General features: G+C 32.5%; 1 protein-coding gene across 2 annotated transcripts; it reads left to right on the plus strand.

The window, feature by feature from the left end:
* Positions 1 to 522: 522 nt before the first annotated feature.
* Positions 523 to 18,499, plus strand: LOC118195844 (uncharacterized). Of its 2 annotated transcripts, none has more exons than XM_035367180.2 (4): positions 523 to 661; positions 5,944 to 6,063; positions 9,071 to 9,196; positions 17,741 to 18,499. In XM_035367180.2, the coding sequence occupies exons 2-4, from the start codon at positions 5,946 to 5,948 to the stop codon at positions 18,226 to 18,228; spliced, it is 732 nt and encodes a 243-aa protein (XP_035223071.1). In that variant the 5' UTR covers positions 523 to 661; positions 5,944 to 5,945; the 3' UTR covers positions 18,229 to 18,499. The 2 variants fall into 2 exon arrangements, with proteins under 2 accessions (XP_035223071.1, XP_085671983.1); XM_085815857.1 differs by lacking the exon at positions 523 to 661 and adding an exon at positions 6,194 to 6,523.
* The last annotated feature ends 8,163 nt before the right edge of the window (positions 18,500 to 26,662 follow it).

A 26,662-nucleotide genomic window follows, 5' to 3' on the forward strand; every position in this document is an offset into this window, starting at 1 on the left:
GCGTCATTTTGAACTATTTATTATGATCATTTTATTGCTTAGAGAGTAGAAAAGGGAAATAATAAAATTAAGAAAATTAACTAAGCGATTACGAATTGAAAATAACGTTGTAAATTGTGTCAAAAATTCTGAATGTCGTTGCACCGCATATACAACGTATAAATGATTATATCAATGAGTTATGAAATCGAGTATTAAAGAGGAAAATTACAAAACCACTAACATAATTTGAAATTATAAATTTCTGATTTAGCTAAATTTTGTTATCAACAGTTTTATTCCAAGAGTGTAGAAACAGTGCTTAAAGCATGAATTCACAATAACTGAAGAGTATTTTCAAATCTAATGTAATGTTTCTTCTTGCCCTTTTATACATAAACGATGAAAGTTTTCTAATGATATGTATAGAATTCAGAGCATCAGTAATGCCTTAAATGTCAGATGTTCACCCCTTATCAGAGCAACTGAAAGCAAACATTACGTCAGAGAGATAATCTTTGTCTTTCAGTTGAGCATAAAAAAGCACATAAACAGTTCGTTTTTATTATCGCAGGAAATGATGTATTAAGTCTACGTGGTCATAATTAGCTACTATATATACACACAAAAATTGATATAGATTTAAAGTTGCATTTTTGAACAATCATTCAGGTAAAGACAGGTAAGCATTACATGTTTTAGTTACTTAAAATTGTTAATACAACATATGTTTGATCATTTAGTTATTTTTATGTAGTATGATTAAAGTAAACTTTTTTTTATTTTAAAATTTTGACTACTTTATTTTAAAATAAGAGATCCAAACTCGTAGTGTTAGTTTATTCGCTATTATCCTTGGGAGAATGCTGACTAAACTTTGCATTCTTGCTCACATTCTAGTAATAAATTATTTCATACAATAAACATTAACAGCTAAAATTTATATTTTCATATATTCTCAATAACAATTTTTATGTATGCATATTTCATAATAAACATACCTACAAAATAAATAATACAAGTACGGGGAGCAATGTAGAATTATTTCTACAAATGTGTAGATATTAGGTGCACTTAGATAACTGACAAAGGCATGCAAAATTTGAACGTAGATTTACAAAAATATTTACTAATATTAATGTAATTAACATTTAGAGTATTTTGTTATTTTCCAGACAAAATATTATAAAGCACTAGTCTCAAACTGCATGCGAACCAAATACACGGGATTGAAAGCAACTGGCAGGTTGAATTTTCTCGGAAGAAATTAAAAGTTTTTTTTTTTTTTTAACAAAACTAAATGTTTAACTAAATTTAAAATTTTATTTACTTAATAATTGTCAAAACTTATATAAACAGTAGTAGTAATGACGTAAAGGACAAAATTCAATTTACATATATATTTTCGTCTTAAATCTAAAAGCTGGTGTCTGCAAGTAACTTATTTTTCAGAACTGTTAATTTCTAAATATTAAATTTTCAAGCTTACAGTAAGTTGATTTAACCACCATATGACTTAGTTTAGACTAAAAATTAACAAATTTAGAAAACTCTCCAATGAAAGAATACTTGAGAACAGATAACGACAGTATGATCTTTTATTTATTAAATTGACTTACTTTGAATTTAAACTAAAATTAACAAATGAAGAAAATTTCCCAAAGGAAGAAAACGTCAGAAAAAATAATGACAACCTATTATTATTTTTTATTTAATAAATCTTTCTTTAAAGTGTAATGGAAAACTACATGTATTTGCGTATAAATAATTATGAGCTTCCTTCTTACTACAACTGTCATCAACAACTCGTCATGACGTTTCAATTTTGATACATTTGTAACTCTAGAGAAAAATTACTAAAAGCAAACTTCATCACTAGACAGATGTTCACCTGAGACTGGTTCTTCTCTTAGACTTATTAGTTTCAACTGTGTAAACTATTCGCATATAAATGCTCTTCCAAGCAAAGAGATTAGTCTTATTAGTCTAAAATACGGAACTGATGGCACTTATCTTTTACAAAATACGAAAAATACCGAATATTTTAATAAAATTTACATTTTCAAATCTTTCACGAAATTTTATATTACAGTGTAAATGATTTAACTCCATCTGTAGCTTTTGCGTAGAGTTACTCGGGTTTGTTTTTAATGGTAATGAAGTAATGTAAAATGGGACTTCAAATAATTGAAATCTTAAAAATTTTCTTCAAGTTCTTGTCAAGAAAATTAATATCATAATAATGCTAATTAATTTACAAGAAATGTAAAATGTAAAATTGTAAAATTGGTTCTAGGACTACATGCATCCATGGGTCACCATTTTGAAACTGCTGTTATAATATACATACAGGCATAGATATATATAATAATTTACTGTTTTAAATTTTTAAAAAATGTTATGTAATCTTAGCGACAATTGCGCAAGATATTGTTTTTTTATGAATTATTTAAATAAAATTTTCAATTTTAATCATATATATGTGTATATATATGTATTGATATATATATTGATAGATACAGATGCATCTTTGCATGCAACGTAAAAAGCTTAAATTTTAAATCCCTTTTCAGCATTTACTTGAAATTATTTAAAAGAGAACTGCTTTCAGCAAGCTTAAAACAACGTGTCTTAATTATATAGACTTCTGCTCCGCATTATTCTTTGATTAATTATTTTGATCTCCATTTTCAACTGTCGCAATACTTATTATCTAATAAAATTTTCCTACTAAAGAATCATTATAAAATTGTATCGTGTTTATCTGTTAAGAAAAATTAGCATTTTCAAGCTGAATCTTTCTATTCTTGCCGTTGATTTGAAACTGCTGAGGTGTTGTTCCAAATAGTTGAATACGTACCACTTATTCATTCCTTAACTAAATGACATGGCCATTTCATGTACACTCATGTTCATAAATTAAGGATAATTCGGAGTGAAGCGGAAATCGAACTCTAAAATAAATATATCACCTGTAAAATCACTACACACATCTTCAAGAATCATATGCAAATTTCAGGAAGTAACCAGATGACACCGATGGTACGTCACAATGACAAGAGTGTAAGAGAGTGATATACAAGGAATACAGGCAAAGAAGTAAAATTGTTCGCAGGCGCTTTATAAGCATTTCAGTGCAATAACCGAATAGTTATGACACAAAGGAAGCAGTTGGATATTTTTTTACTTGGTAGAATTACCGGCCGTCTGGAATGTGGGCGTACCCAACTGGAAGTATCAGACGAACTTGGAATTGCCCAGAGTGTCATCTCCAGGCTTTGACAACGATTCCAAGATGTTAGTAATGTGAGTAGACGTTACAGCACAGATCGTCCCAGAGTTGCAACGCCGAATGAGGACCGGTATTTTGCAGTTATTGCCAAAAGAAACAGGCGGAGCACAGCCTCAGACCTGTCTCTTCAGCTCTCTTCAGCCACTGGTACGACAATTTCAAGGCAGACCGTGTACAGACGCTTAGGGCAGATTGGTCTATATGCTCGTAGACCTGTCAGATGCATTCCACTTACTGCAACTCACTGTCGCCTGCGGTTAGCCTGGAGTAGAGAGCATGCATTATAGACACCGCAACAGTGGGCTTGTGTGATGTTTTCCGACGAGTCCAGGTTTAGATTGCAGTCTGATTCTCGCCGGACGTTTATATGGGGAGCTTGAGGTACCCGTTACCACCAAGAAAACATCATTGAACGACACCGTTACAGTGGTGCAGGAGTGCTCGTTTGGGGTGGAATTATTCTGGGTTCTAGAACTGATCTGCATGTTCAAATTGGAGCCATGACAAGCCAGATCTATCGGGACGTCATTCTGGAACAACATGTACGTTTGTTTCGGGGCGCTATTGGCGCACAATTTGTGTTTATGGATGACAACGCCCGTCCTCACCATGCAAACATCGTAAGCGAATGCCTTCAATCGGAGGATATCAGCCGTATGGACTGGCCAGTATTCTCACCGGACTTGAATCCAGTAGAGCACGTGTGGGATATGCTTGGCCGACGAGTTGCAGCTTGTCAACCTCCTCCTACATGTTTACCGGAACTTCGGAGAGCATTGCTTTTTGAGTGGTGTAATATCCCCCAAGATCAGACCGATAATTTGATACTCAGCATGCCTAGGCGTTGTACGGACTGTATTGCATCGTCTGGAAGACATACAATGTATTAACAATCATACCAACCATGTAATATTGGTTTTTTGTAAATAGGTTTTTTTTTGTAATTTGCTCCAGGGAGAAAAAATCGCTATTTTTTTTAATAATATCAAACATATAGCATCTTCTTTTGCTCTTTACCTTTTGTTTAATAAATAAGCTTTACAAATAAGTCAAATTTGTTTTCCTTCTAACTCTTCCTTTGCCTGATTTTGCATTATCCTTAATTTATGGACATGAGTGTATTTATATCATTAACTCAAAACGTTGCCAACGGTACAACAACACAGGAGACAATCAAATTACGTCAACAAGAACAGGGAAACTTCCAGCTTTTGAAGTAGAACCCTTCGGAAGGCCTCCTACCCCTTCACCCTCTCAAAAGGAACTTCGCATGATAGTATTTTAAGTACTCCAATGCCCGGAATACACTGTACACTCACAAATGTCTCACTCACTCTATGTCTTCTCTAGGAGATCCAAGACTTAGGGTATGGCAGCCGGATACTCACTCCACTGTCAACAATACAGCAGACCTGACAAATACAGAAAATAATTTTAAATTTAGGCTTTAGACTCTTCTAATTGCGTTGAGTCATAAAACTGTAGGCCCACCAGCGGCCGAACGGTAAAGACGCTGAACACTGGTAGTTCGGTCCGAGGTTCGAATCCCGCGATCGGGCTGGCTGCTCGGGCGTTTTCGTGGTTTTCTCCATGTGTAACGTGTATATGAGCCAATTTCCCTTAGAAAGTCCTCCACGAAGGCATCCCTCCCTTTAGGAAGATAGCCCTCGTGTGCTTTGCCATAATTAAATAACCCAAATCATAAAACTGTATTATTTTTGTAGCGACTGCCTTTAGATGCAAATTCTTCACTGGTTATCTCAGACTGGTGTATAAATAGAAGAAATTCAGGGTTTACAAGTATTTCATGGTAAAATTATGTTGAAACTTTTAAAGACAGCAATCTTTGGTTTATATTGCTTACACTCTAAACAATGCTTTTATATATTAACGAAATCAACTTATTTTATCAGATAGTGCAGTTAATATCATTTCGTAAAATCAGCCTCATGTGCTCATTAACTAATTTCATATAACAAACTTGAAAATAATAATTTAGTGTTTGTATAATTTTCTAATAGCATGGTCAAGTATTTTAAAACCTCTTTAAGCCTCATTTTAATATAATATTCTACTATGCTAGAGGGGCAACTTGTGGAAATTTACCAAATGCAATCTGCTTGAATCAATTCCAGCGTATATTATAAACAAGGAATCTGTATGTAATTTCCACTCGAATCCAGCCTTTTTAAAAATGTCATGCATTTCTAGAATAAATTGACGATAATGAAATTAAAATTGAAAGTTGCTTTATTTTAACATCAAAGTTTCACTTTTATTGCATTTAAATAAAGTAAAATACGTTTAACATCATATTTAAATTAAATATATTTTTCGAATATTAGGTTTAATTTCAAGTAAGTAATTAAAATAATGCATTTTTAATCTCAAGATATTTACTTAATACATATTTTGATAATTCAACCTAATTTCTTCTTTATAAGTGCTGTGAAAGATCCTATAACATAAAATCTTCATTTTTATGACACCTTAACTCAGTAAAACATAAAATGAAAAAATATATTTAATATCATTTTTTATTTAAATATATTTTTCGAATGTTGGCTTCAATTTCAGTTAAATAGTCATAGCTTAAGCAATTTGCATCTCATTTAAATGATTAACATAATGCAAATTTGGGTAATTCAAATTAATATCTTCTTTCATAAAAGCTATGGAAGGAGCCCGAAGAAAAGACGATACACAGCATCTTCCCTTTGTAGACATGACTTATTTTTTGAACAGTTTAGAAGAGAGTTCAAGTGATGAAGATGGGAAAAATGAAATGAAAGGTATGTAGCATATTTCTGTTTACTGGAATAATAATAGCTTTAATTTTGAAAATTAAAAAATAGACGCTGTAATAATATTATAAAATCATTAGGTATAGCAATTAAAAATACATCCTTGCATGTTTTACAGAATCCTCCATTGCTACCGAAGTAGGCTTCTCATTTGTTCTACGCCAGGACGCCAAGTAAATGTCATAATTTCTTACACCTTTCTCTAGTAAAATGCAGTTGGAGAGAGGCATAAAATCCACACGACTAAATACAAGTGTTGACAAGCTATGCCGCGTCGCTGGTATAGTGGTTAACGATACTGACTGCCGTACTGATGGGCCCGGGTTTGAATCCCGAAGAAGGCTTGAATGTTTGTAAACGTATAGTGTCTGGCGGCAAGGGACACCTAAAATACAGGGCAAATTGAAAAACCTGTATAAATATTGGTGATGAGGGAAGAGAGATGGAAGTAGGTTTCTTTAGAGTGTTTTCTCTTAAAAATTTAGTGCGTAATGCAAAGTGAATGCAGGGGAACTATCCATGCTCAACGAATAGTTAAATTCTGGCGTTCTTGCTCACTTCTATCTACAACTGGTGACAAGCTTTACCCCACATTCTTAGTTCAGACACAGCAGAGATACATAGAGATCCTTAGGTTGGAAACCGTAAGAAATCAAATATTGCTTTCTGGGATATGAATCATAAATCTTCAATGCTAGTTAGATGTCATTAGTCATTACCGCTTATATCACAAGAGCACGCAGGGAATCGCAAGAAGGAATACGACAATTCCTTAAACTCTTTTTAATTTTAAGGGCAACTGAGAAGAGGCTTGAGACCTAGCCAAAAATAAGAGTGATGGATGTTATCCTCCTTTACGTTTCTACGTTTGCTGCCACTTTAGAGATACGTTAAGCTATCGGATTAGGAATATGAAAAGTTAATTCTGCCATCTCTGAGATTCGATTTGCAAACCTTCCAATGCTAGCACCTCCTAACGGTTTGTATAGAAGCAAGCCGAAGAGAAATGTGTTCCTCATGACATTTCAAAATTCGGCGAAATATTTATTTTTATTTGTAAATATCAGTAAAATATATAACATTTATAAGCTATAGTGAACTTTACTCGTTAATGAATGAAATGTGTTACTATCTTAATAGAGCTACTTGGTTAATACAGCAATTTATTTACTACACAGCTGAACAAAAAATATGTAGAGAGAATACATTCATGGTATAAAAAACTGGATTAGTTCTTTTGTCGTTGTATAGAAATGGATATTATGGTGCATTGTTACGGCAAAATGTCATGGAAAGGATTGTCATGGCTTTCTGTGAAACTAATTATACTACAAAATCCTATAGGATTAACATACATTCTGTTAAGAGCAAGTCTCTTGGTGTCTGTGAGAATAAATCTGATGGAATACAACTCAATGTTTACAGGAATAAAATTATAACTCATTGAATATACTGGCCGATCAAATCAAGCAGTGATATCCAGACTGTCATGCCCAGCCTAACGGCTCATAAATAATTCTAACGCGAAAGAAGACTTTGACTCCTAGAAGTCGGCTGAAACAAACCTAATATATAGCTAGAAGCATTCAACACCATAGAATAAATTCGCTAGTAATTGAAAGTAACAACGTGGCCTTTAAGCAAGCATAACACGCTCTAAAATCACCTTACGAAACCTTCACCTAAATAGCACTTCTTTCGTCTTAATTTGAAAAAATGAATCTCCCCACATTCATCAGATACGCTAAATGATGTTGTATACTATCTCTCCTTAGAGGAAATTCCGCTCCCAGCGCATTTCCGAGGTGTTGTCACTGAATTCGAGTTGCGTGCAGCTTAAGCGTTATATGAATGCAAAAACGCTCTCTGGTTGATCCTGCCAGTAGTCATATGCTTGCCTGCAAGATTAAGCCATAGACGTCTAAGTACATGCCGTGCTAAGATGAAACTGAGAATGGGCTATTCAGTTATGGTCACGCTATACATGGAAATGTTAACGACACTTTAAGAATAAGCGGAAACAAAATAAGATATAATTTTCATAAAATAATATCAGATTAACGAAAGTAAAGAAAATAATTTGATAATTAACTAAGCAATTTTTATAGAGTTAACTACATGCAGTTATTTATCTTCCTTTTTCTAAACATTTTCAGACTGTATTTTTCCTGAAAAATTATTAGTAAAACTTAGAAAAAAGATTAATTTATTAATGACCTTTGTTAGTGAACTATGTAAACTTAAAATTCTATTAAGTGCTATAATTTGCATTAATTTTCTACTCATTTTCAATTTTTAAATACTGGATTTTCCTTCTTACATTTTCAACAAAAATTTATTCGTTCGTTCAAAAGTATGAAATATAAAAATAAAAATATCCATCTATCCTTCTTGCGGTCCTAAATCATGCTGCGAAAATGCATTACACCGTTTAAACACTGAAAAACGCATGTGTGCGATGTTATCGTCATGCGATGATTTGTAGATACTTTACATTTTACCATGATATTTTCGACGACGATGTTTTAGAACTGCGATGTTTTCTCTTTACTTTCTTTTCCCCCACAATGTTTTGTACCACGACGTTTTCACCTTGTGTTGTTTTCTACGGGACATTTCCGTCCGCGATGTTTCCGGCAGACATCATGTATTAGTTGACATTGCCATTTTATAGGGGTTTTACAAGTGAAAATCGCCACACATATATGACACGTTACAGCTTTTTATGTAAATTAAATTAACTTACATATTTCTTTTAATGTAAAGGTTAATAGATAAGTGTCGAAGTATCTTAATATGCTTCATTAAATGTTTGGCTGTGCAACATATTGTTTAGAAAAGAATATATTCAAAGAAAAATTGTCTTATATTGTGTCAAAAATAATTTTTGTTTTCTTCTAAATTAAAAAATGTAAAAATATATTTTTATAACATATTAGTAATTCACTTTTCCATTCGATTCATAGATTTACTAATCTGAATAAGACATTTACAGGTGCTATGGAAGGTAGCTCTAAAGCAGAAGAACGGGAACCTCTTTCTTTTAAAGAAATGACTATGTTTCTAGACAGTTTAGAACACAGTTGTTCAGATGAAGAAGGAACAGACAATGATACATCAGGTGTGTATTACACAACTCTTTTCTAGATTAAAAAGGTAATACTTTAAAATAAAAAACTACAATTAAAATTTTGTATTTAAAAGCATCATAATAAGATATAACAATGAAAGATATCATGAAATATTCTCACATAGCTAAAAACTTCCTTTTTCGGTGATATATTAAAATGTTAAACACTTAAGAAGAAAATCGGAAATTTTCGTTTTCTAAACCTTAAAGACAAGAGATTAATCGCTGGTTTTCCTTTCGCAAGTGTAAGAGAAAGTAAACGCTAATTGGCTTTATTCAGGCTTCCAGACATTGAAGACATCGAAAAAAAGGTACATTATGTGTGAAAAAGACAGTTCCTTAAGGAATAATCACGTACTGTTGATTTCGTATTTCTAACATCATGGTTTTACAGATTCTCAAATCTTCAATTCAGTTTAGAAAGAAAAAAAAAAAAAAAAAAAAAAAAAAAAAAAAAAAAAATGGAGCTGTCTAGTACTGATTTAGAAAAGGTTAAAAATATGGTTTTGGCAACACCGCCTGGGCCTAAATCGATCTGCCAAACGTTCTTAGGCCTACTGTGATGAAAAATAAAAAGCAAAATCTCTGTGCAGCAGAGTTACAGATAAGCGATATATATAGTTATACATTCTATCCCCAAAACCTTTATGCACCCGGAAGGAAGCGAACGACTATCACGAAACGTAAATTGTATGTAGCGTATAAAGAGATAAAAAATTATCACAAATTCAGAACAAAAGATAGTTTTATTAAGAAGTTATGGTATGAGTAAGGTTACAAATCAGTTTGTAATCTTTCAGTTTATAATCTTTTCCTGCCGAAATATGTAACAAAATTAGCATGTTATTTCAGTCCGATTTTGTGTCAAAATATCTATATTAGAACAATGCCATATATAAATCTAATATAGTATAAAAATTTTATGATTTCTTGAGAATAATTATCACAACTAAGAACCAAAGTTTCACCATACTAATACCATAGCGTCAAATAACACAAATATTCAAACTTTTGGGGAGAAATAAGAAATAGAAACTATTAACGTCGACACTGCTTTTTTCACTTGGCAATGCTCTCACCTCTATCTTTCGAACGCAAATTCAAATTCAGATCATCTAATAGTGACAATGAACCTTCACTATGCAATGAACTAAGCTTATATAAATCCATAAAAAAGCACAAACATCGCAAAGAAATAAAGTAAATTCAATTTAAAAAAATAGCACAGAAAAAATCACTAAACCCAAAATAAAAAAATCTTGTTCAAGTAAAGAATTTCAAATAAATAAAAGAATTTGCATATTTCAGCACATTGTAGTCAGGAGTTAGTATATCAAGAGAAGAAAATAGATAAACCTACTACTGAAGTAATAATTGTAAAATTAAAAACTTCAATAAAAAAACTAAATCGCTAAATTTAAAACTTCATCAAACAACAAATCGATTTGTGGCTTTATCAGTCCATCAGAGGCTGAAATCAGAAGATAATTGTGCTCAGTTTCCTATAAATCCAAAATTAGTTAAGATCCAAATAATTCGAGAAACAGCGTTAAAATCTTTTCATTTGATTAAAATAAATATAAAACATGTCGAACAGAATAATTCTATACAGAAATATACAAATAGCACATAAAACAGTAGACACAGTATAAGGAGTGCGAAAATAATTATTGTAGCTTATAAAAACAATTTATTCGTCTAAAATAAACAACAATGGTAAGTATAAAAAAGAAATTTCGAATAAATAAAGTAAGATTAAAAAGCAATCCTGAACCTCTGCAAACATTAAATCCATGTGTGATCAAAGGACTTGGGTTGAGCTAACCCTAACATGTACACTGCAGCAAAATGTTTTCAAGTGAAATATTAAAATAAAAATAAACTTTAAGTAAAAATAAATTTGTAGTTGAAGGCACAAATTAAATGCGCTGGGAAAAGAAAAGATGCGATTTTACCTTTAATTTTCAGCATTTTATAAAGCACCGACAAACACCGATTTAATATTTTTTTTAACTGGTCATTTACACATGAATTTGACACTAATTATTTGCTCTGTTGAAAAAGGTCATTTTAATTTTCAATATTTTCACATAAATATAAGAAATTACTTTTAAAAGGATTATTTAGTTGTTGATTTATTTAATTGGCCTTCATTTATAATCTTTTTAAATTGATTGACCTCATAAACTGTAAACTTCAGTCGGAATTTAAGCAAAAAAGCATAATGCGAAAACAAAAATAAATAATTTAAATGCGAATTTATAACACAAAGTACCACATTTGTACTCAGTCTTCCAATTTTGCATTAACAAATTAGTTAATTTAGTGACAGCGAGACTTCTTCTTAAAAAAAAAAATTGTCTTTGAGAATTTTAACATTATCATTACAACTTAAAATATTATTAGAAATTAAATTATCAATAATAGCATAAAATAGCAGTAATACATTTTCTCTATTTATAGATATTTTCTCCCTCCTTTTCGCATGCCTTCGTGGTGTAAATTGGAAGCATGTTCGACGCGTAAGAGAGATGTCTAGTGTTTGATTCCCGGCGAGAGTATTGCACATTTTTCACTTCTCCTGCTTCAAAATAATCTAATGACTATACCTGTATAAATAATAGCAGGAAAGCTATATTTCGTATCTTGGTATATAACTTTAAATGTTATTGTTTTTTAGGTGAAATTTGATTTTAATAGGCTAGCGATGAATTATAATTAAATGCTGGATATTGTGAATTTGAAATCTCAATGAATATTTCTCCAAACTGCATTTCGAGGCAAATAAGTTCTAGGAAAGAATGATTTCGGAGTATTATATACAGAGCCAGATTTAGACTTGATAAGGTCATAAGCTATTTGAGATATGGGGGCCTTTATAAGTCAGTTATACCATATTTTAATACTATTTATACCATACTTAAATTTTTTTTTGTTGGGGGGGGCTAAGTCAAAGCTTGTGTAGCTTATACGTAAATCCGACCCTGATTATATCATGGATAATTAAAATATGGGTGAGGATTCTGCCTTGGAACAGTGAATCTCGGTCTATTACTGGTAATGTTTAGTTGTTGAGGTGAACCTGAAAGCTGTAAATAAGTTTCGTGCAAGGGGAATCCAGCTTTGTAGCAAATTTGTATTTTGAAGAGACAATAACATATAACACTGCCCTGGCAGTCCTTGTGTTAAAAATTGAATAAGAATTTTAACACTTAAATGTAATGCACAACTTAATTTTAATTTTTGATGAAAATACTAATCAATATCTTTAAACCTATGGTATGTAACCGAAATAAAATTGCCAAATGAAATATTTTCTAAACTGGACATCTAAGTTAAAAATGTTTCCTTCAATAAATTCATCTTCTCAATTTCGATGTATTCACAGATGCAAAATAGCAAGGCCTTGTATTGTTTGAAAAACCATTAGGCATTTGTCAACAGGTATGACCTTTGTTGGATCAAATACAGGCCTTGTAAAGTTTTCCTTGTAAAGTTTTCCTTAAGTAAAAACTTCTAAGATTTGTGAAGGGGTGTCCGCCGATAACATCGCGGCAAAAACATCGTGGACGAAAACGTCGCGGAGAAAACAACGCAAGGTGAAAACGTCGTGCTACAAAACATCGTGGGAGAAAACATCGCAAAGAGAAAACATCGCAGTTCTAAAACATCGTGGTACAAAACATCGTCGTAGAAAATAAAGCGGTTCAAAAACTTCGCAGTTTAAAAACATCGTCGTCGAAAATATCGTGGTAAAAAATAAAGTATCTACAAATCATCGCATGACGATAACATCGCAGACATGCTTTTTTCAGGTTTTAATAATTGTAAATGGATATTCCCATAATGATTTGTGAGCGCAAGGTGTAAAGAAGGATAAATTTGACTTTCACATATTTTATTAACTAATAAATTTTTGCTGAAAACGTAAGAAGGAAACTTAAGCATAGAAAATTAAATGTAACTTATAGATTATACTTTTCATGAAATATTACCAGTAAAAACTTTATAAAAATGTTTTATTAATGGCCTTTTTTAGTTAACTATGTCTGTTTAAAATTAAGTGTTATAAGTTGCATTAATTTTTTATGCTTAAGTTTCCTTTTTATTTTCTGAGCAAAAATGTATTAATTAATAAAAAATATGAAAGTAAAAATTATCCTTCTTTCCATCTTGCGCTCACAAATCATTATGGGAATATCCATTTACACTTATTAAAGCATGCCTGAAAAAAGCATGTCTGCGATGTTATCGTCATGCGATGAGTTGTAGATACTTTATTTTTTACCACGATATTTTCAACGACGATGTTTTTAAACTGCGATGTTTTTGAACCGCTTTATTTTTGACGACGATGTTTTGTACCACGATATTTTAGAACTGCGATGTTTTCTCTTTGCGATGTTTTCTCCCACGATGTTTTGTAGCACGACGTTTTCGCCTTGCGTTGTTTTCTCCGCGACATTTTCGTCTGCGATGTTTTTGCCGCGATGTTTTCGGCTGTAACCTTGTGAAGGTGGTGGAGATAGTAGAGTTAATGGCGCATAACCAGAAATGTTATATACGCCAAAAACATGGTAATTATACTGGCTACGCTTTTGTACCAAGAAAGTTAATATCAGACACAAATTTAAAACAACAAAAAAACAAAGTTATAAAATCCAAATGAAGTAATAAAATGGTGAACACTAAGATGAATAAGTTTTAAAAACTCGGGAAATGATATACGTTAAGCGATGCAACACATTAAAAAACACTATAATAAAAGCCCCCCCCAATTAAATAATAAAAACGTGTTTCTTTCAGGTATTGAAGCAAATTATTACTGCCCTCGTTTCCGATTAAACCGTCAAGAGGCAAAAGACACTCGTTAAAATGCTTTAGTCTAAGTCCATTAAAATTCTGACACTCTATTAAAAAGTGACGTACATATAGATTGCTATCACAGTAGGGACAAACTGGTTCACTCTCCGGTTTGAGAAGATAATTGTGAGTGATTGTGTGAAGTTTTCGACCTTGTAAGTATTTCTAATGCTGATGTAGTGTTAATAAATATTTTACTCATGATGATGACAAAATAATTTTAACATATGAAAACAACATTATAAGCAGTAAATTACAAAACAGCATCAAAAACACTCACAACCTATAAACTCTAAACCATTGAAAGGAAATACTGAATCATTTCGCCGTCACTTCTTGAACATTTTTTTTTCTTTCTGAAAACAGCACAATCATATTTCGGTAAAGTGTCACTAAGTGTAGATATCCGTAGCATAATTTTTATTCTTGCACCTCTGAAAAATAATGTGATTTATAGACAATGCAAGTGTAAAAAAGATTAACTGGAAGATGATAGATGACCCTACTTTCTTTAAAGGAATAAGGGAAATAGACGAAATATCTGTCTAAGGACTTTGAATCACTTTCAAATATGGTATGCTGGATCATCTACATTTTACTGGCTGTTAGAACTTTTGATCTTGTAGATAAACAAACATATTTATTTAAATTTTATAGGTAAACTACTCTTTAAGGAATGCTATTCTCAACTCGTGACTCAATTCATTGAAGTTCCACAAGTGAAGTAAAAATCCTTGTTGACTTACTGTAATAGATTGGAGCTGATTTATTCCGTAGATAGAGTGATGACACTTGAAGACAAATGTAGCCGTAGATTCAACATAAGTTTATTAAATTATAATACAATTCTTCCGACACATAATCTGATGTACACGTCATAATGAATGGAATCAACACTCCACGTTTTAGGAAGCGTAATACATCTTCCGACAGTGGACGATACAGAGAAGCGAGCGACGTATTTTTGCAACAAAGCAAAAGCGCAAAGTGACAGATTCAGAAAATACGTAGGAGATATCAAAAATGCTTTATTTCAGACATAAATCTTATCCTTTGATTGTTAAAGAGGGATCTGCATTGCCGTGTTAAATAGAATATTATAATTCAGATTAATTTTGAAATGACGCAGTTTAGATTGATATGTTATAAACCATTAGAAAGGCGAAGTAACCAAACTAAAATGAAGAATAAAGGGGATATTGCAAAATTAAAGATAGTATTTTGCTTTCAGATTTTACATTTTGCATTTTATATATATATATATATATATATATATATATATGTACTATCAAATTTATTTTCAGAAATGCTTAACAATAGATAAATGGAAAATGGTCCTCAATTTCACGTTGTTTCACCATTAAATTAAATCTAATAACACCATTTTTACACGAATAAACAGTATCCTTATGGGCACGAAATTCTCAAAACAACTTTCTAACCTCTACGTATTTACCAAAGAATTTCAGTTTACCAATCACTGGACAACACAAATTTAAAACTATTTGCAAATGCATATACATGGATGATTAATTACTATCATTAATTTTTGTTCATAGAAAAATTACAAATATATACTTCTTGTTTAAAAATTAATAAAACCAATGCAAATCAACAAGAAACAGATTATCTTGATCTCTAAGTAATTAACCGTTATAATCAAAATCGCAATAAAAACCTTGTATTTAGCGTACACATACATATATTTTAATATATGTACGCTAAATAGTACAAGATTGTTATTGCGATTTTGATTGTCACATTGGCGTGTTTCTCTTCTATTCTAACTGTTATAAGTTTAAACTAAAGAGAAGAGACTTTAAATTCAAAGCAATTAAACTAATTAACTGGCATTCCAACTTATGAAAACAAGTTATAGGTAACACAGTACTTAATAAATTAAACTGAATCAAAAATATTTTACCAGAAATACGCTACTTTAAAGATTAAATAATTTTACTTACGTAATTATCTATAGATAACAAAATTCATTCACAATTTATTTTCTTAGGAAAGCATTAAACGTTTAACGTTGAAATATAATTTTTAAAGTAACAAGTTAAATTAAACTAATATGAAGCCGAAATGAGTGTAAGAAAGGCTGTTTTGCTAGAATTAAAGATTTGTATGTTTTACATTTAAACTGCAAGTTTCACTGTATATACTTCTGGCCTCTATCCTTTTAATAACAGGAGCATTTCTTTTCAAAGTTTTAAAAGCAAGCATTTTAAATGTAGACTTCGACTCTAAATCTCCCTATTTGGATTTCCTTGGTTTACAGCCAGAAACAATTATAAAATTATTAGTTAGTTTTTAGAAATTGTTATAATTTCAATATACAGAATCCTGCAAAGAGAGAGGAAAAAATTCTCGCCTTGGATTTGCTTAGTCAACAACAAATCAGAATGCTTTTTTCTTTAATTTTCTCGCCAACTTAAAATATGCTAACCGCCAAACAGTAATGTGAACTCTCCCAACTCCTAGCGTGGTAGCCCTAGGTGACCTTAGCATGTTGCTGCAAACGCACCTCAATTTTGAATAGAAAAATACCTACTACAGTATTTAGTAGAAGTATTAACTGTAAGTAAAAATTAAAATGAATTCTGGCCAATGAAAAAAATCAAAATTTTGATAAAATCATTTAAAATCTATTTTAGTTATATGTTATTATTCAATAAATTTTAATTATTAGTTTATTAACTCTTGATTCTTATTTTAAGTTTAACATGTTGTTCCGTAGTATGGTACATTTATTGTTTTTCATTGCGTCGGTAGTTTCTTTCGCATTTATTGAAACACAAAGATTTAAATTAAAAAATTATATTACTTCGTATTTTTTGCATTTTGGCTTTTATTTACATTTTCTTATATCTAAAAAATGCGAGAAAAACAAAACGCGACCAAATTTATTGTCAGTGGTTTTATGAAAAGAGACTTATTACCCTTGGAAAGTCAGGATATTCCTATGGTGTAGAGACATTAGGTTATTTCGAAGCAGGAGACATGAAAAATGAGAAATGCCCTCGTCGGGACTCGAACCATGGACGTCTCGAATACGCGCCGAGTATGCTGACCATTACACCACTAAGACATATCGCCAAATCCTGGTGGTGAAGAATCATCATCCACCACCTTTTTAATTCGGGCGCCAATGTAGAGTTATTAGGATTTTTTTGAAGCAGAAGACATGAAAAATGAGCAATGCCTTCACCGGGACTCGAGCCTCGGACCTCTCGAATACTCGTCTAGTGTGCTGACCATTACACCACGAAGGCATGCTAAGAAAGTTGGAGAAATACCTTATAATGGAATCGGCAACTTTTTTTCTCCTTATAAAATATTTTTTTAAAGTTTTCGTTAAGTGTAAGACATATTACACCTTTTCCTTTCTACAGTTTGTGCAACCTTTACTGAGTTTGAAAATAAAAAAAAAAAAAAAAAAATACTCGCATTTCATTAGTATTTCACTCTAAAAATTTCCTATTATCTTAGTAGTTTTTGATCGTTTCCTAGGAGATAATCAAATTAAAAAAAATTTTTTTCGTAAAATACGAAAACTTATTTCCTTTCTTTTCTTCCTTCTTTTCCTTTATACTGTCGAATATAATTAGAAATCATTCTTTTCCTTTATACTGTCGAATATTATTATAAGTATGTGTGGTTTTATTTCAGAATCATCATCGTCCTCTTCCGAATGTGATACAGGATTGCCTTCCACTGTGACAGATCGAGAATATATTTTCTTTCCCAAAGGATCAGAAACAATTGATAAATGTGATATAGAAAGCGGGAAATGGATGCTTTTTTCGTATAATAATTTGGAGCAGCAAGACTGGCGTTGGTTAGTTTTGCAGCTGTTAGTAAAAAATGGAATTCTTAGCAGACTTAAGGCTTCAACGGCACTGAATTCTGAAAGGAGTGTTATTTGCTGTTATACAGCTGATTCAAGTGATAAAATATTAGCAAAGAAAGCAGCTGACGCGATTCGTGAAAGTATTACCTATAACTGTATTATGTATTACAAAACGAACGAAGATTCTGTAGCTGGAGTCTACAGGAAAGAAGGTCACACGAATATTTCCAAATATATGCATACTGTAAATTCTCACTTTTACGAAAAGGATGAATATAATAGATGGAAGCAAGTTTTCTTTGGTTAAGGATTGCTTGCTTAAAGCTGTCAAAATGAACGTAACAGCTTTTATCAAGTGAGGCAGAAGAACATGTACAATAAGTACCACTTATGATTAGCACGATAATTTTAAATGTAATATAAACTGTAAGAGGGCAACAGATAGCGAATTTCTTTTTTGTACATATGAAATCTGAAATTATATTGTATACTTAAAATATTGTTTGTGTATATCTAAAATATTTATTGTACGTAAGAAATGTTGCTTATGTATGTAATTAAAAATATTGTTAACTGTATATTAATGAAATCCATAGTAGTGTTTATGTATGATGCATAATTTATAAAATGTTGATTTATACATTTCGAATTTTTAAAAATTATATAAGTGAGAAAATTGTAAACAATAATTTCAGTACACATACATACGTAAAACTCAAAAAACACAGATATTCAAACAAAATCCAGGTTGCTGGAAACTTTTAGAGATAGAGGCAACAAAAAAATCGCTGGAATGTAATTGTATTGTTTATTATCCTTCCATTTACATATCTTCAAATGGTATTCATCTTTTGGCATGATCATGTACCATTGAAGCTGCCCCACGGGATAGTGGTTAGTGACTCTTGACTTCCATACCGAAGAGCCCGATCTCGAAACCCAGAGAAAGAGCGTATGTTTTAAATGTGTAGTGCCTTTACAACATGGAGACATTCTAAAATGCAAGCTGAGAGTTATCTTGTGTGGTTTGCTGGTGGGAGAAGAGGGGTCTGAAAATTAGGGCAGAGCTGAGCAGAAGACATGATGTCACCTGTGCGATGCTCACGGTGACAGGTGAAAATATTGCTTTCCTTGCCACAATAATACTGGTGAGTTTGTTCTGAATATTCAGGCAAGTGAGATACGACAACAGCAGCATATGCCTTTGAGACACTTCCTTCGAAGACATCCTCCAGAATGCTCTATAATTTCCATTTCATGCTTCAGAGAATTTTTAATGCTCTGTAAAGATGAGGTTTAAAAAGAAACAAGAAAAGCGTAGACAGAACTGAAAAACAAATTATATTTTAGGGGAATTTAGTTTATAATGTGCTCTTTATTCTAGAAATTCGAATTTTTTTTATATGATTGACATGAGGAAAAAAAGACTAGGCATGTAACCACGCTATTCATGGCCTAAATTAACACTCTAAAAACGTTTTTGATGTCCTCTTCTCTTGCTTCCTAACACGCTGACTTTAGGCTTAGTCATTCAGGTGCTAATATTTCATGATTTTCTCTCTTTCCCAACATGATTTTTATTCTGTTATGTTTTTAAAACCAAAGCTTCACCAATGGACTTATTATTCATATAACTATAATTCTGCCTCTCAGACTTGCTTCTTTGTTGCAACGGTTGTTTACTGCACAAAGAAAAAATACTTTTTTATCAGTTCATCCACGACAGTTTTCGAGAAAGCTTGTTAACTGATATTACATTAATCATTCGAGGCGAAAGAGAGAAGCTTTTTTTCAAATACGGAAGTCAAAATTTCCGCTGTTATCTGTTCAAAACCATAACTGGCGACCACTCCAGGGTTCAGCAACATCACGCCTGCGCTCATTTGAAGAACATCCGCTTAAATGAACTGGGTAGTTTTCAGTTTTGAAAGCTTCATATACCATTTGAGATGTCTCCGTTGCAGTATGAATAGTTTTAACAGAAAATGACACTGTTTCTTCTTTTCACTCTTTGAATCCATACCAACAGTATTGACTGTATATAGCTAATTTGATGAGTCAACTAACTGCTGAATGAAAACAATTTACTATCAATAGGAATTACACGATGTGGTATTTAAACTCATGCTTGAAACAAGCATTAAACTAACCTACTTGCTATTCAGCAGCTGATAATAGGGTATCTGTGCTTTGCAAATGTAATCAGCAGGTGTTATTTGCCCTTCGACTGCAGTTTTATTATTCAGAATCCTGAGATTTTAGTGTACAATACTTCTGCAGCATTAGTGCTTGTGCAGATTTGTAAGAACAAGTATGTTGTATATGTGCCAAACTTGTATTTTGACTACGTAAAGCCTGTGTTGAGCTATTTTCATAATTACTTGTTTGAAGTGTAGGTAATAAAAGTAACCCTTGTAGCATGAAAGTTAACGATTACTTACTATTTGATAATTTAATTATCTGCTTTGAGTATTGTTCTTCTTTAATCTCTTTTTTTTTAGCTAGAAAGCTTATCAGGATTGGTTTCCCTCTTTACTTGCTTTGGAAACATTAACTATCCTGACTCGGAACAGGGAGCTTACTAAAGCTATGTTCAATAAATTGTGAAGTAGACAATACACACAGGAAGGGTATACGAAACCCTTTATTTTTCTATCTTTACAGAGCTTTCCGGACTTCGGAACACAGAAAAGTACCGCTTGCGAAAGTACCGTTCCCAGCGCATAATCCGAAGCATCCGCTGAAATTTCTAAATTCTCATCATTTTCAGGAAATTTCAAAACAGGGGCTTGCATGCTTGCTTTAATTTTTCGAAAGCACTATTGGCTTCGGCCGTCCACGAGAATCTTGCCTTTTTCCTTTTTAATTTTAACAATGGTTCAGCAATAGCTGCAAAATCTTTTATAAAGGACCTATAATATGAACAAAGTCCTAGAAAAGAAGAGAGCTTCTTCGCCGTATTTGGCGGCGGATACTTTTGCACAGCGATTATTTTTGATTCGTCTGTCTCGATTCCTTTCTGAGATATTTTGTATCCTAAGTATTTTAATTCAGGGGCTGCAAATTTGCACTTTTCGACATTAACTTTTAGACCGGCCTCATTTAATAATGAAAACACCTGTCTTAAATCCTGTACATGTTGGTCCAGATTATCACTAGTAATAATGATATCGTCTAAATAGATAAATGTGGTCTTTCCAAGAACAGGCCTTAGCACAATGTCCATACATCGCTGAAATGTTGCCGGTTCCCCTGAAAAGCCAAACGGCATACGCAAGAATGCATAAGTGTCAGACTTGGTTATAAAAGCAGTCTTAGGCACATCTTCCGGTTTAACCCCTATTTGAAAATAACCAGTCGTTAAGTCTAAAGTCGTCATATATTTGGTAGAAGTTATGTTCCTTAGAATTTCTTCCATAATAGGTAACGGATATACCGGATATTTAATCATGGAGTTTAATTTACGATAGTCAATTGCGAAACGCCACCTTTTCGGATGTGTTACCGGATAGTCATTATTTTTCTTACATAACACAACCGGGCTAGCATAACTACTTGAGATGGGCGTTATGATCTTTTTACGTAACATATCTCGAATGTGCCACTCTATAATTTTTTCTTTATTCTTATCATATCGATATGGTTTGTGGCGAACTGGCAGTGAATCTCCGGTGTCGATACTATGGTTAGTAACTTGAGCAAATCCGGGAATATCACTAAATAACCAAGCAAATTCACTTACCACTTGCCGAATTTTTTGTTGCTCTTCCTTAGGCAGATGGTCGAGGTTTAACGTCGGTGGTTCTGTTTTTTCTTCTCGAACTGGTTTCATCGTCAGCTTAAGGGACGCTTCGTTAAAATCCAGCGTTGCTTCTGCCTCTGAAAGAAAATCTATCCCTAAAATGACATGTGCTTGTAATTTTTTATGATAAAAAACATAATCTTTACTTGCTCGACCTTGATACGAATGTATAACGGTAATTTACTTATGCACTTGCATCTTTCTCCCTGCGCAGCTAACACTGTCGTATTATCCGAATTATATATGCGGTATTTAGGGAAATACTTCCTAAAAAAATCTTCTGCCACACAGGAACACTGCGCGCCTGTATCCAGGAGTGCGGTGGCTGGGATGTTATTCACCAAAACTTCAATCTTTGGAAGAGTCAAATTTTTCGCCATAACTGTATTTAACTTGAAGGAAGAGGGGTTTTCTTGGCCTTTGGATTTCCGCACCATCCCGTCAGCAGAAATCCGTTTTAGTTAAAATTTTGTTTCTTCCTTTCCATGCCTTCCTTCTTTTTCCGCTGGCCTTCAGACTTTTTTTCTGGCTTACTATTGAACTGTCGACGTTCGCCGGTTGTTTTTGGATACTCGGGTTTCCTTGCCCACTGATTCGCTTTGCTTCCGTAGCCGTGTTCTTGCCTTTGCTGTGGTCTTGGCGCACCAAATTGGCTTCGTTGCTCATACTGGCGTCTTCTTTCAATGTCCGCCGTTCTTCTACTTTCAAACTGGATTGCTAGCTCAAATAACTTTTCCAGTGTAGTCGGCTTCCTTAATTCAATAAAGTCTTGTACTTGGGGAAGTAACCTCGGGAAAATCAGTTGGATTATCTCCGAATCCGGACGCTTTTCATACAAGAGTTTAAAGACGTGAATTTTTCTTAAAATAAAGGTGGAAAGATTTTCGATTCTTTGCTGATATATGCTGAAGAGTTCCGTTTCTAATCTTGCACGATCTCTTACGACAGGGAAGGCTTTTACTAAGGCAGTCTTAAAATTTTCGTAAGTATAGGTGGGACTTCCCGCTTGACCCAAGAGGCTTCTGCCTATACATTTGAACCAATTAAGCGCTTGTCCCCTCAAAGCGCTGGTAGCTAAGGTGACTTTCTGGAACTCATGTACTGGATACAGCATGAAGTGGTCATCCAATTTTTCCAAAAAACTGGTTACTGGTGTTTCCATTGAATGTTGCTTTTGGTTTCATCGATGCGCGCATTGTCTGGACGATGTAACCAAATCCTTCCAGGGCGGCAGCCGCTTCTGCAGGCAGCATAGGTTCTTCTTGAAACTCGGCCATGGTTATTCTTCTTCTTTGGGCGTCACTATCAGGATTGGTTTCCCTCTTTACTTGCTTTGGAAACATTAACTGTCCTGACTCGGAACAGGGAGTTTACTAAAGCTATGTTCAATAAATTGTGAAGTAGACAATACACACAGGAAGGGTATACGAAACCCTTTATTTTTCTATCTTTACAGAGCTTTCCGGACTTCGGAATACAGAGACCAACCACTTGTGGTCTGAACGTAAGAATATAAAAATATTAACTAAAACTCTAACTAAACTAACTTTGGATTAATATACAAGTGTCTACTTTAAGATTGGCCGTAAATTAACAAAAAGCCGTATGTAGTACAGAGAGCTGCTAAAATTACGATACGTTTAAAATTATCAAGAGGATTAAACCTCTGGCCTTGAAGGCAACCAGCAACCGAGTAAAACTACTATGGCCAACGGCTTGCTTCTAATAACTCCTTCCTCTCTCTTGCTTGGCAAAAAGCCACAACTTAACTTGTTTGGCGTTAGCAAGACAAATTTGCATAAATAAGTAAAAAGCTTTTAATTCTGGCCGGAAGTAGAAAATAAGAAATGATAGTAAAGATTTAAAATAAAATAAACGTTAGTAAAACTTAGGATCCTTACAAGCTGTATTCCTTTAAATACTAAAAACAATTTTTTTCATAAATATTTACCGAAATCTTGCAATACTCTGTGCTTTTGTAATAATAGTTTTAAGTTTAATAACGTTTTTTAATTTCTCCTATTCATGTTTACTCTGTTTATAATTTGTTACAGTGAACAATGCAGTGAACTCTTTTTCATTAGATATATATATATCGCTCAAAATTTTACTTAATTTTTAAAATCTCATTTAGAAAGAAATACTTTGTCAAATAAATACTTTAGATCAGGGTTTCTTAAACGTTTTTCAGTCGCAGCCCCTTTTCATCAATTAAATTTCTTCGCAACCCCTAGGACCCTATAATATTTACAAAAATTTTGTGGGAGTCCATAAGCATTGCGTAAATCCAACACCCGCATGAGTGAGACTGTCAGTTTTTTCACTTGTACTGTGGTATACTACTGAAGGTTTAGGTTATTAACTTTAATTTCAAATTTTAAAACATACAACAATGTGAAAATTTTAAATAAGTAACAGACGGAATGACAGCGTCACGTGCAAAGCAAGGAAAATCAACGTATATATTCTAAAAAGAATGCGTCGAAACGTTTTGTGTTTTTCTTTGTCTGTATTGTCTTATCTTTATCTGTTTTCAAGTACATTGTGTAAAAATATTTGATAATTGTAAAATTATTATAATATAATAAGCTGCTAAAATTTTTGGCCACCTCCTGCTGCAGGTCCCGCGACCCCCAAGGAGGTCGCGACTCGCAGTTTAAGAAACCCCGCTTTAAAGTAATATTACAAAGTGCCATACCAAAACAAATGTTCATTTGTAGGGTTAATATTTCGAGATGTTTTGTTCATTTCTATGCGTTTGAACTCGCGTTATATGGTACATATTCTTTATCTAATGTAATTATGTTAATAAAATTTATTATATCTTACTCGTATTTTTGGTTTAAACGTTTTCTACATTTTCTTGTTTCTTAACTAAGATATATTTTTCTAATTCTAATATATGTATGCACAAGTAAGACTAAATTTTTAAGAAATGAAACTTAAAATTACTAACTTTAATTTGACTACATTCCCTTTTTGTAATCTAAATTGCGTCACTTAAAAATGTAACCACAGTAATGTCATCTACACTGCCATCTGCTTTGCCATCTTGGCCAGTCGCCGTTTAGAACTTAATCTAAGAGTTTCGATATTTGTGTAACATTTTTGATAAACTTCGAGCATAATAATTAAGCAAATATTAAAAAGTCTTAGTTAAAAGCTATTTAAAGGCACATTTCAATAATTATATTTTTTAGAAAAAGAGTATATTGCTCTATTTATGCATGTATTATATCTTAATTTGCTGGCGTTTGGTACGTCAAGCTTAAACATATTATACGTTTTTGGAATTAGCAATACGCACTCCTTTATTAAAAAATCAAAATTTGGAAATTCATTTCTGAAAGTTTGTTCTTCCCTCTTCCCTTATGTTCGGTGTACGTATGAAAATATAATTCTAAAAATTTTAGATTAAATTGCAAATTATAAAATAGATGATACATTTATGATGCTTAAATTTTAAAAATAAACTTTTCAAAAATATTCCTTTAAAATTAATTTTTCAACAATGCAGTCTTAGAGCAACTTTGTAAACAATCTTCTGTTTTTAACAATGTTTTCTAACAAAGATAAATCCTGCATGAAACGCAACAGACAGATAATTTTACAGATGATGACAACAACCAAAGGAATTTGATGTGTAAGCTGCTTACATTGCAGATGAGTTAGAGAAATACGTTGTAGAAGCTGCAATGTCTCCTTCCTAAATTACCAAAAACATGGCCACTTCTTCCACAATGGCGGATAGTGGATCAAAGCTACAAGACAGTGAGAAGAAACGCAGGCGCGAAAAGATAGTTCGCTTAACTCTTGAAATTCTGGAAAGTGAAAAGGACTACCAGGTGCTAAATATTCTTGGATGTGGTACCTACGGTGATGTGTTCCAGGTATATGATTCTAAAAGAGATATTGAAATCGCAGCGAAGGTTGTTACTTCGGATAATATCTCAGAAATGGAACTGAGCTTGTGGCCAAAATTGAATCATCCTAATATTGTCCCTCTTATGGAGTTGTTTACATTGAATCTGCTGGATGTGGTAATATTCGTTATGCCTCTTCAATACAAGACACTGCATGATCTGTTATTTGATACTCGATTCTCTAAGTCTCGAAACTCTTCCTTCTACTTAAAGAGATGGTTCTTCGAGATTCTTTGTGCCATCAATTACATGCACGAACATGAAATGTGTCATTTAGATATTAAAGTAGACAATGTGCTGATCACGCATACATTTTCAGCAATGCTCTGTGATTTTTCATTCTTGAATGAGACAACGAAACCTCTCGAAAGGTAGGTAATAAAAAAAAGGAAATAGACATAAATATGTATTATTTTATTAACGCAAATTTACAAATGTATTTCATAGGTTTGGAAATGTTTTAATAAGAGCTTTATTTCTAGCAGAACCGAACGAATGCTGTAAAAATACTTTGTCTCATTTATTTGTAAATGTTTAATATTAAAATTATTTTATGTCAGTTTCATATTTATAATAGCTGAATCAATGTTGTTTGCTGATTACTGTGCTTAGGACGGTACGGAAATAAAGTAGTTCTGTGGAAAGCTATATAATGAAATGAATATAGTGCTTATAGGTTAAAGGCGTTAAGTAAATCTATTTAATCAGAATTTATAGCTTGCAGAAGCATTTTTGACAAGATTCCATTAATGTTTTAAATATGCTTGAGAAAATAATCTCTTCAGAATCGACAAGTGAATAGGAAACTCATAATTTATTTTAAAAATCGTAGGAAAAAAAGAAAGGGAAAACAAAATTACTTAAGTACGATAACAAAGTGAGCTACAAATGTGTAAATTTTAAATTTGTAAATGTAACAAAGCAGTCCTTTTTAATAAAATGAATGAGGTTTCTGAAAAACAAATTCTTCTGTAGCATTTAAAAAGGAAAAAAAATACTTACTCTTTACATTAATA

Source organism: Stegodyphus dumicola, chromosome 4, assembly GCF_044657685.1.
Source record: "Stegodyphus dumicola isolate Sdum_Otavi_A_Nest chromosome 4, ASM4465768v1".
Classification (NCBI taxonomy): domain Eukaryota; kingdom Metazoa; phylum Arthropoda; class Arachnida; order Araneae; family Eresidae; genus Stegodyphus; species Stegodyphus dumicola.

Bases quoted from the DNA above. Each gene is read 5' to 3' on its own strand.
- LOC118195844 (XM_035367180.2), top strand. From the start codon at position 5,946: ATGGAAGGAGCCCGAAGAAAAGACGATACACAGCATCTTCCCTTTGTA. The intron at 6,064-9,070 runs GTATGTAGCATA...AGACATTTACAG, and splicing joins TGGGAAAAATGAAATGAAAG to GTGCTATGGAAGGTAGCTCT. The intron at 9,197-17,740 runs GTGTGTATTACA...GTTTTATTTCAG, and splicing joins AACAGACAATGATACATCAG to AATCATCATCGTCCTCTTCC.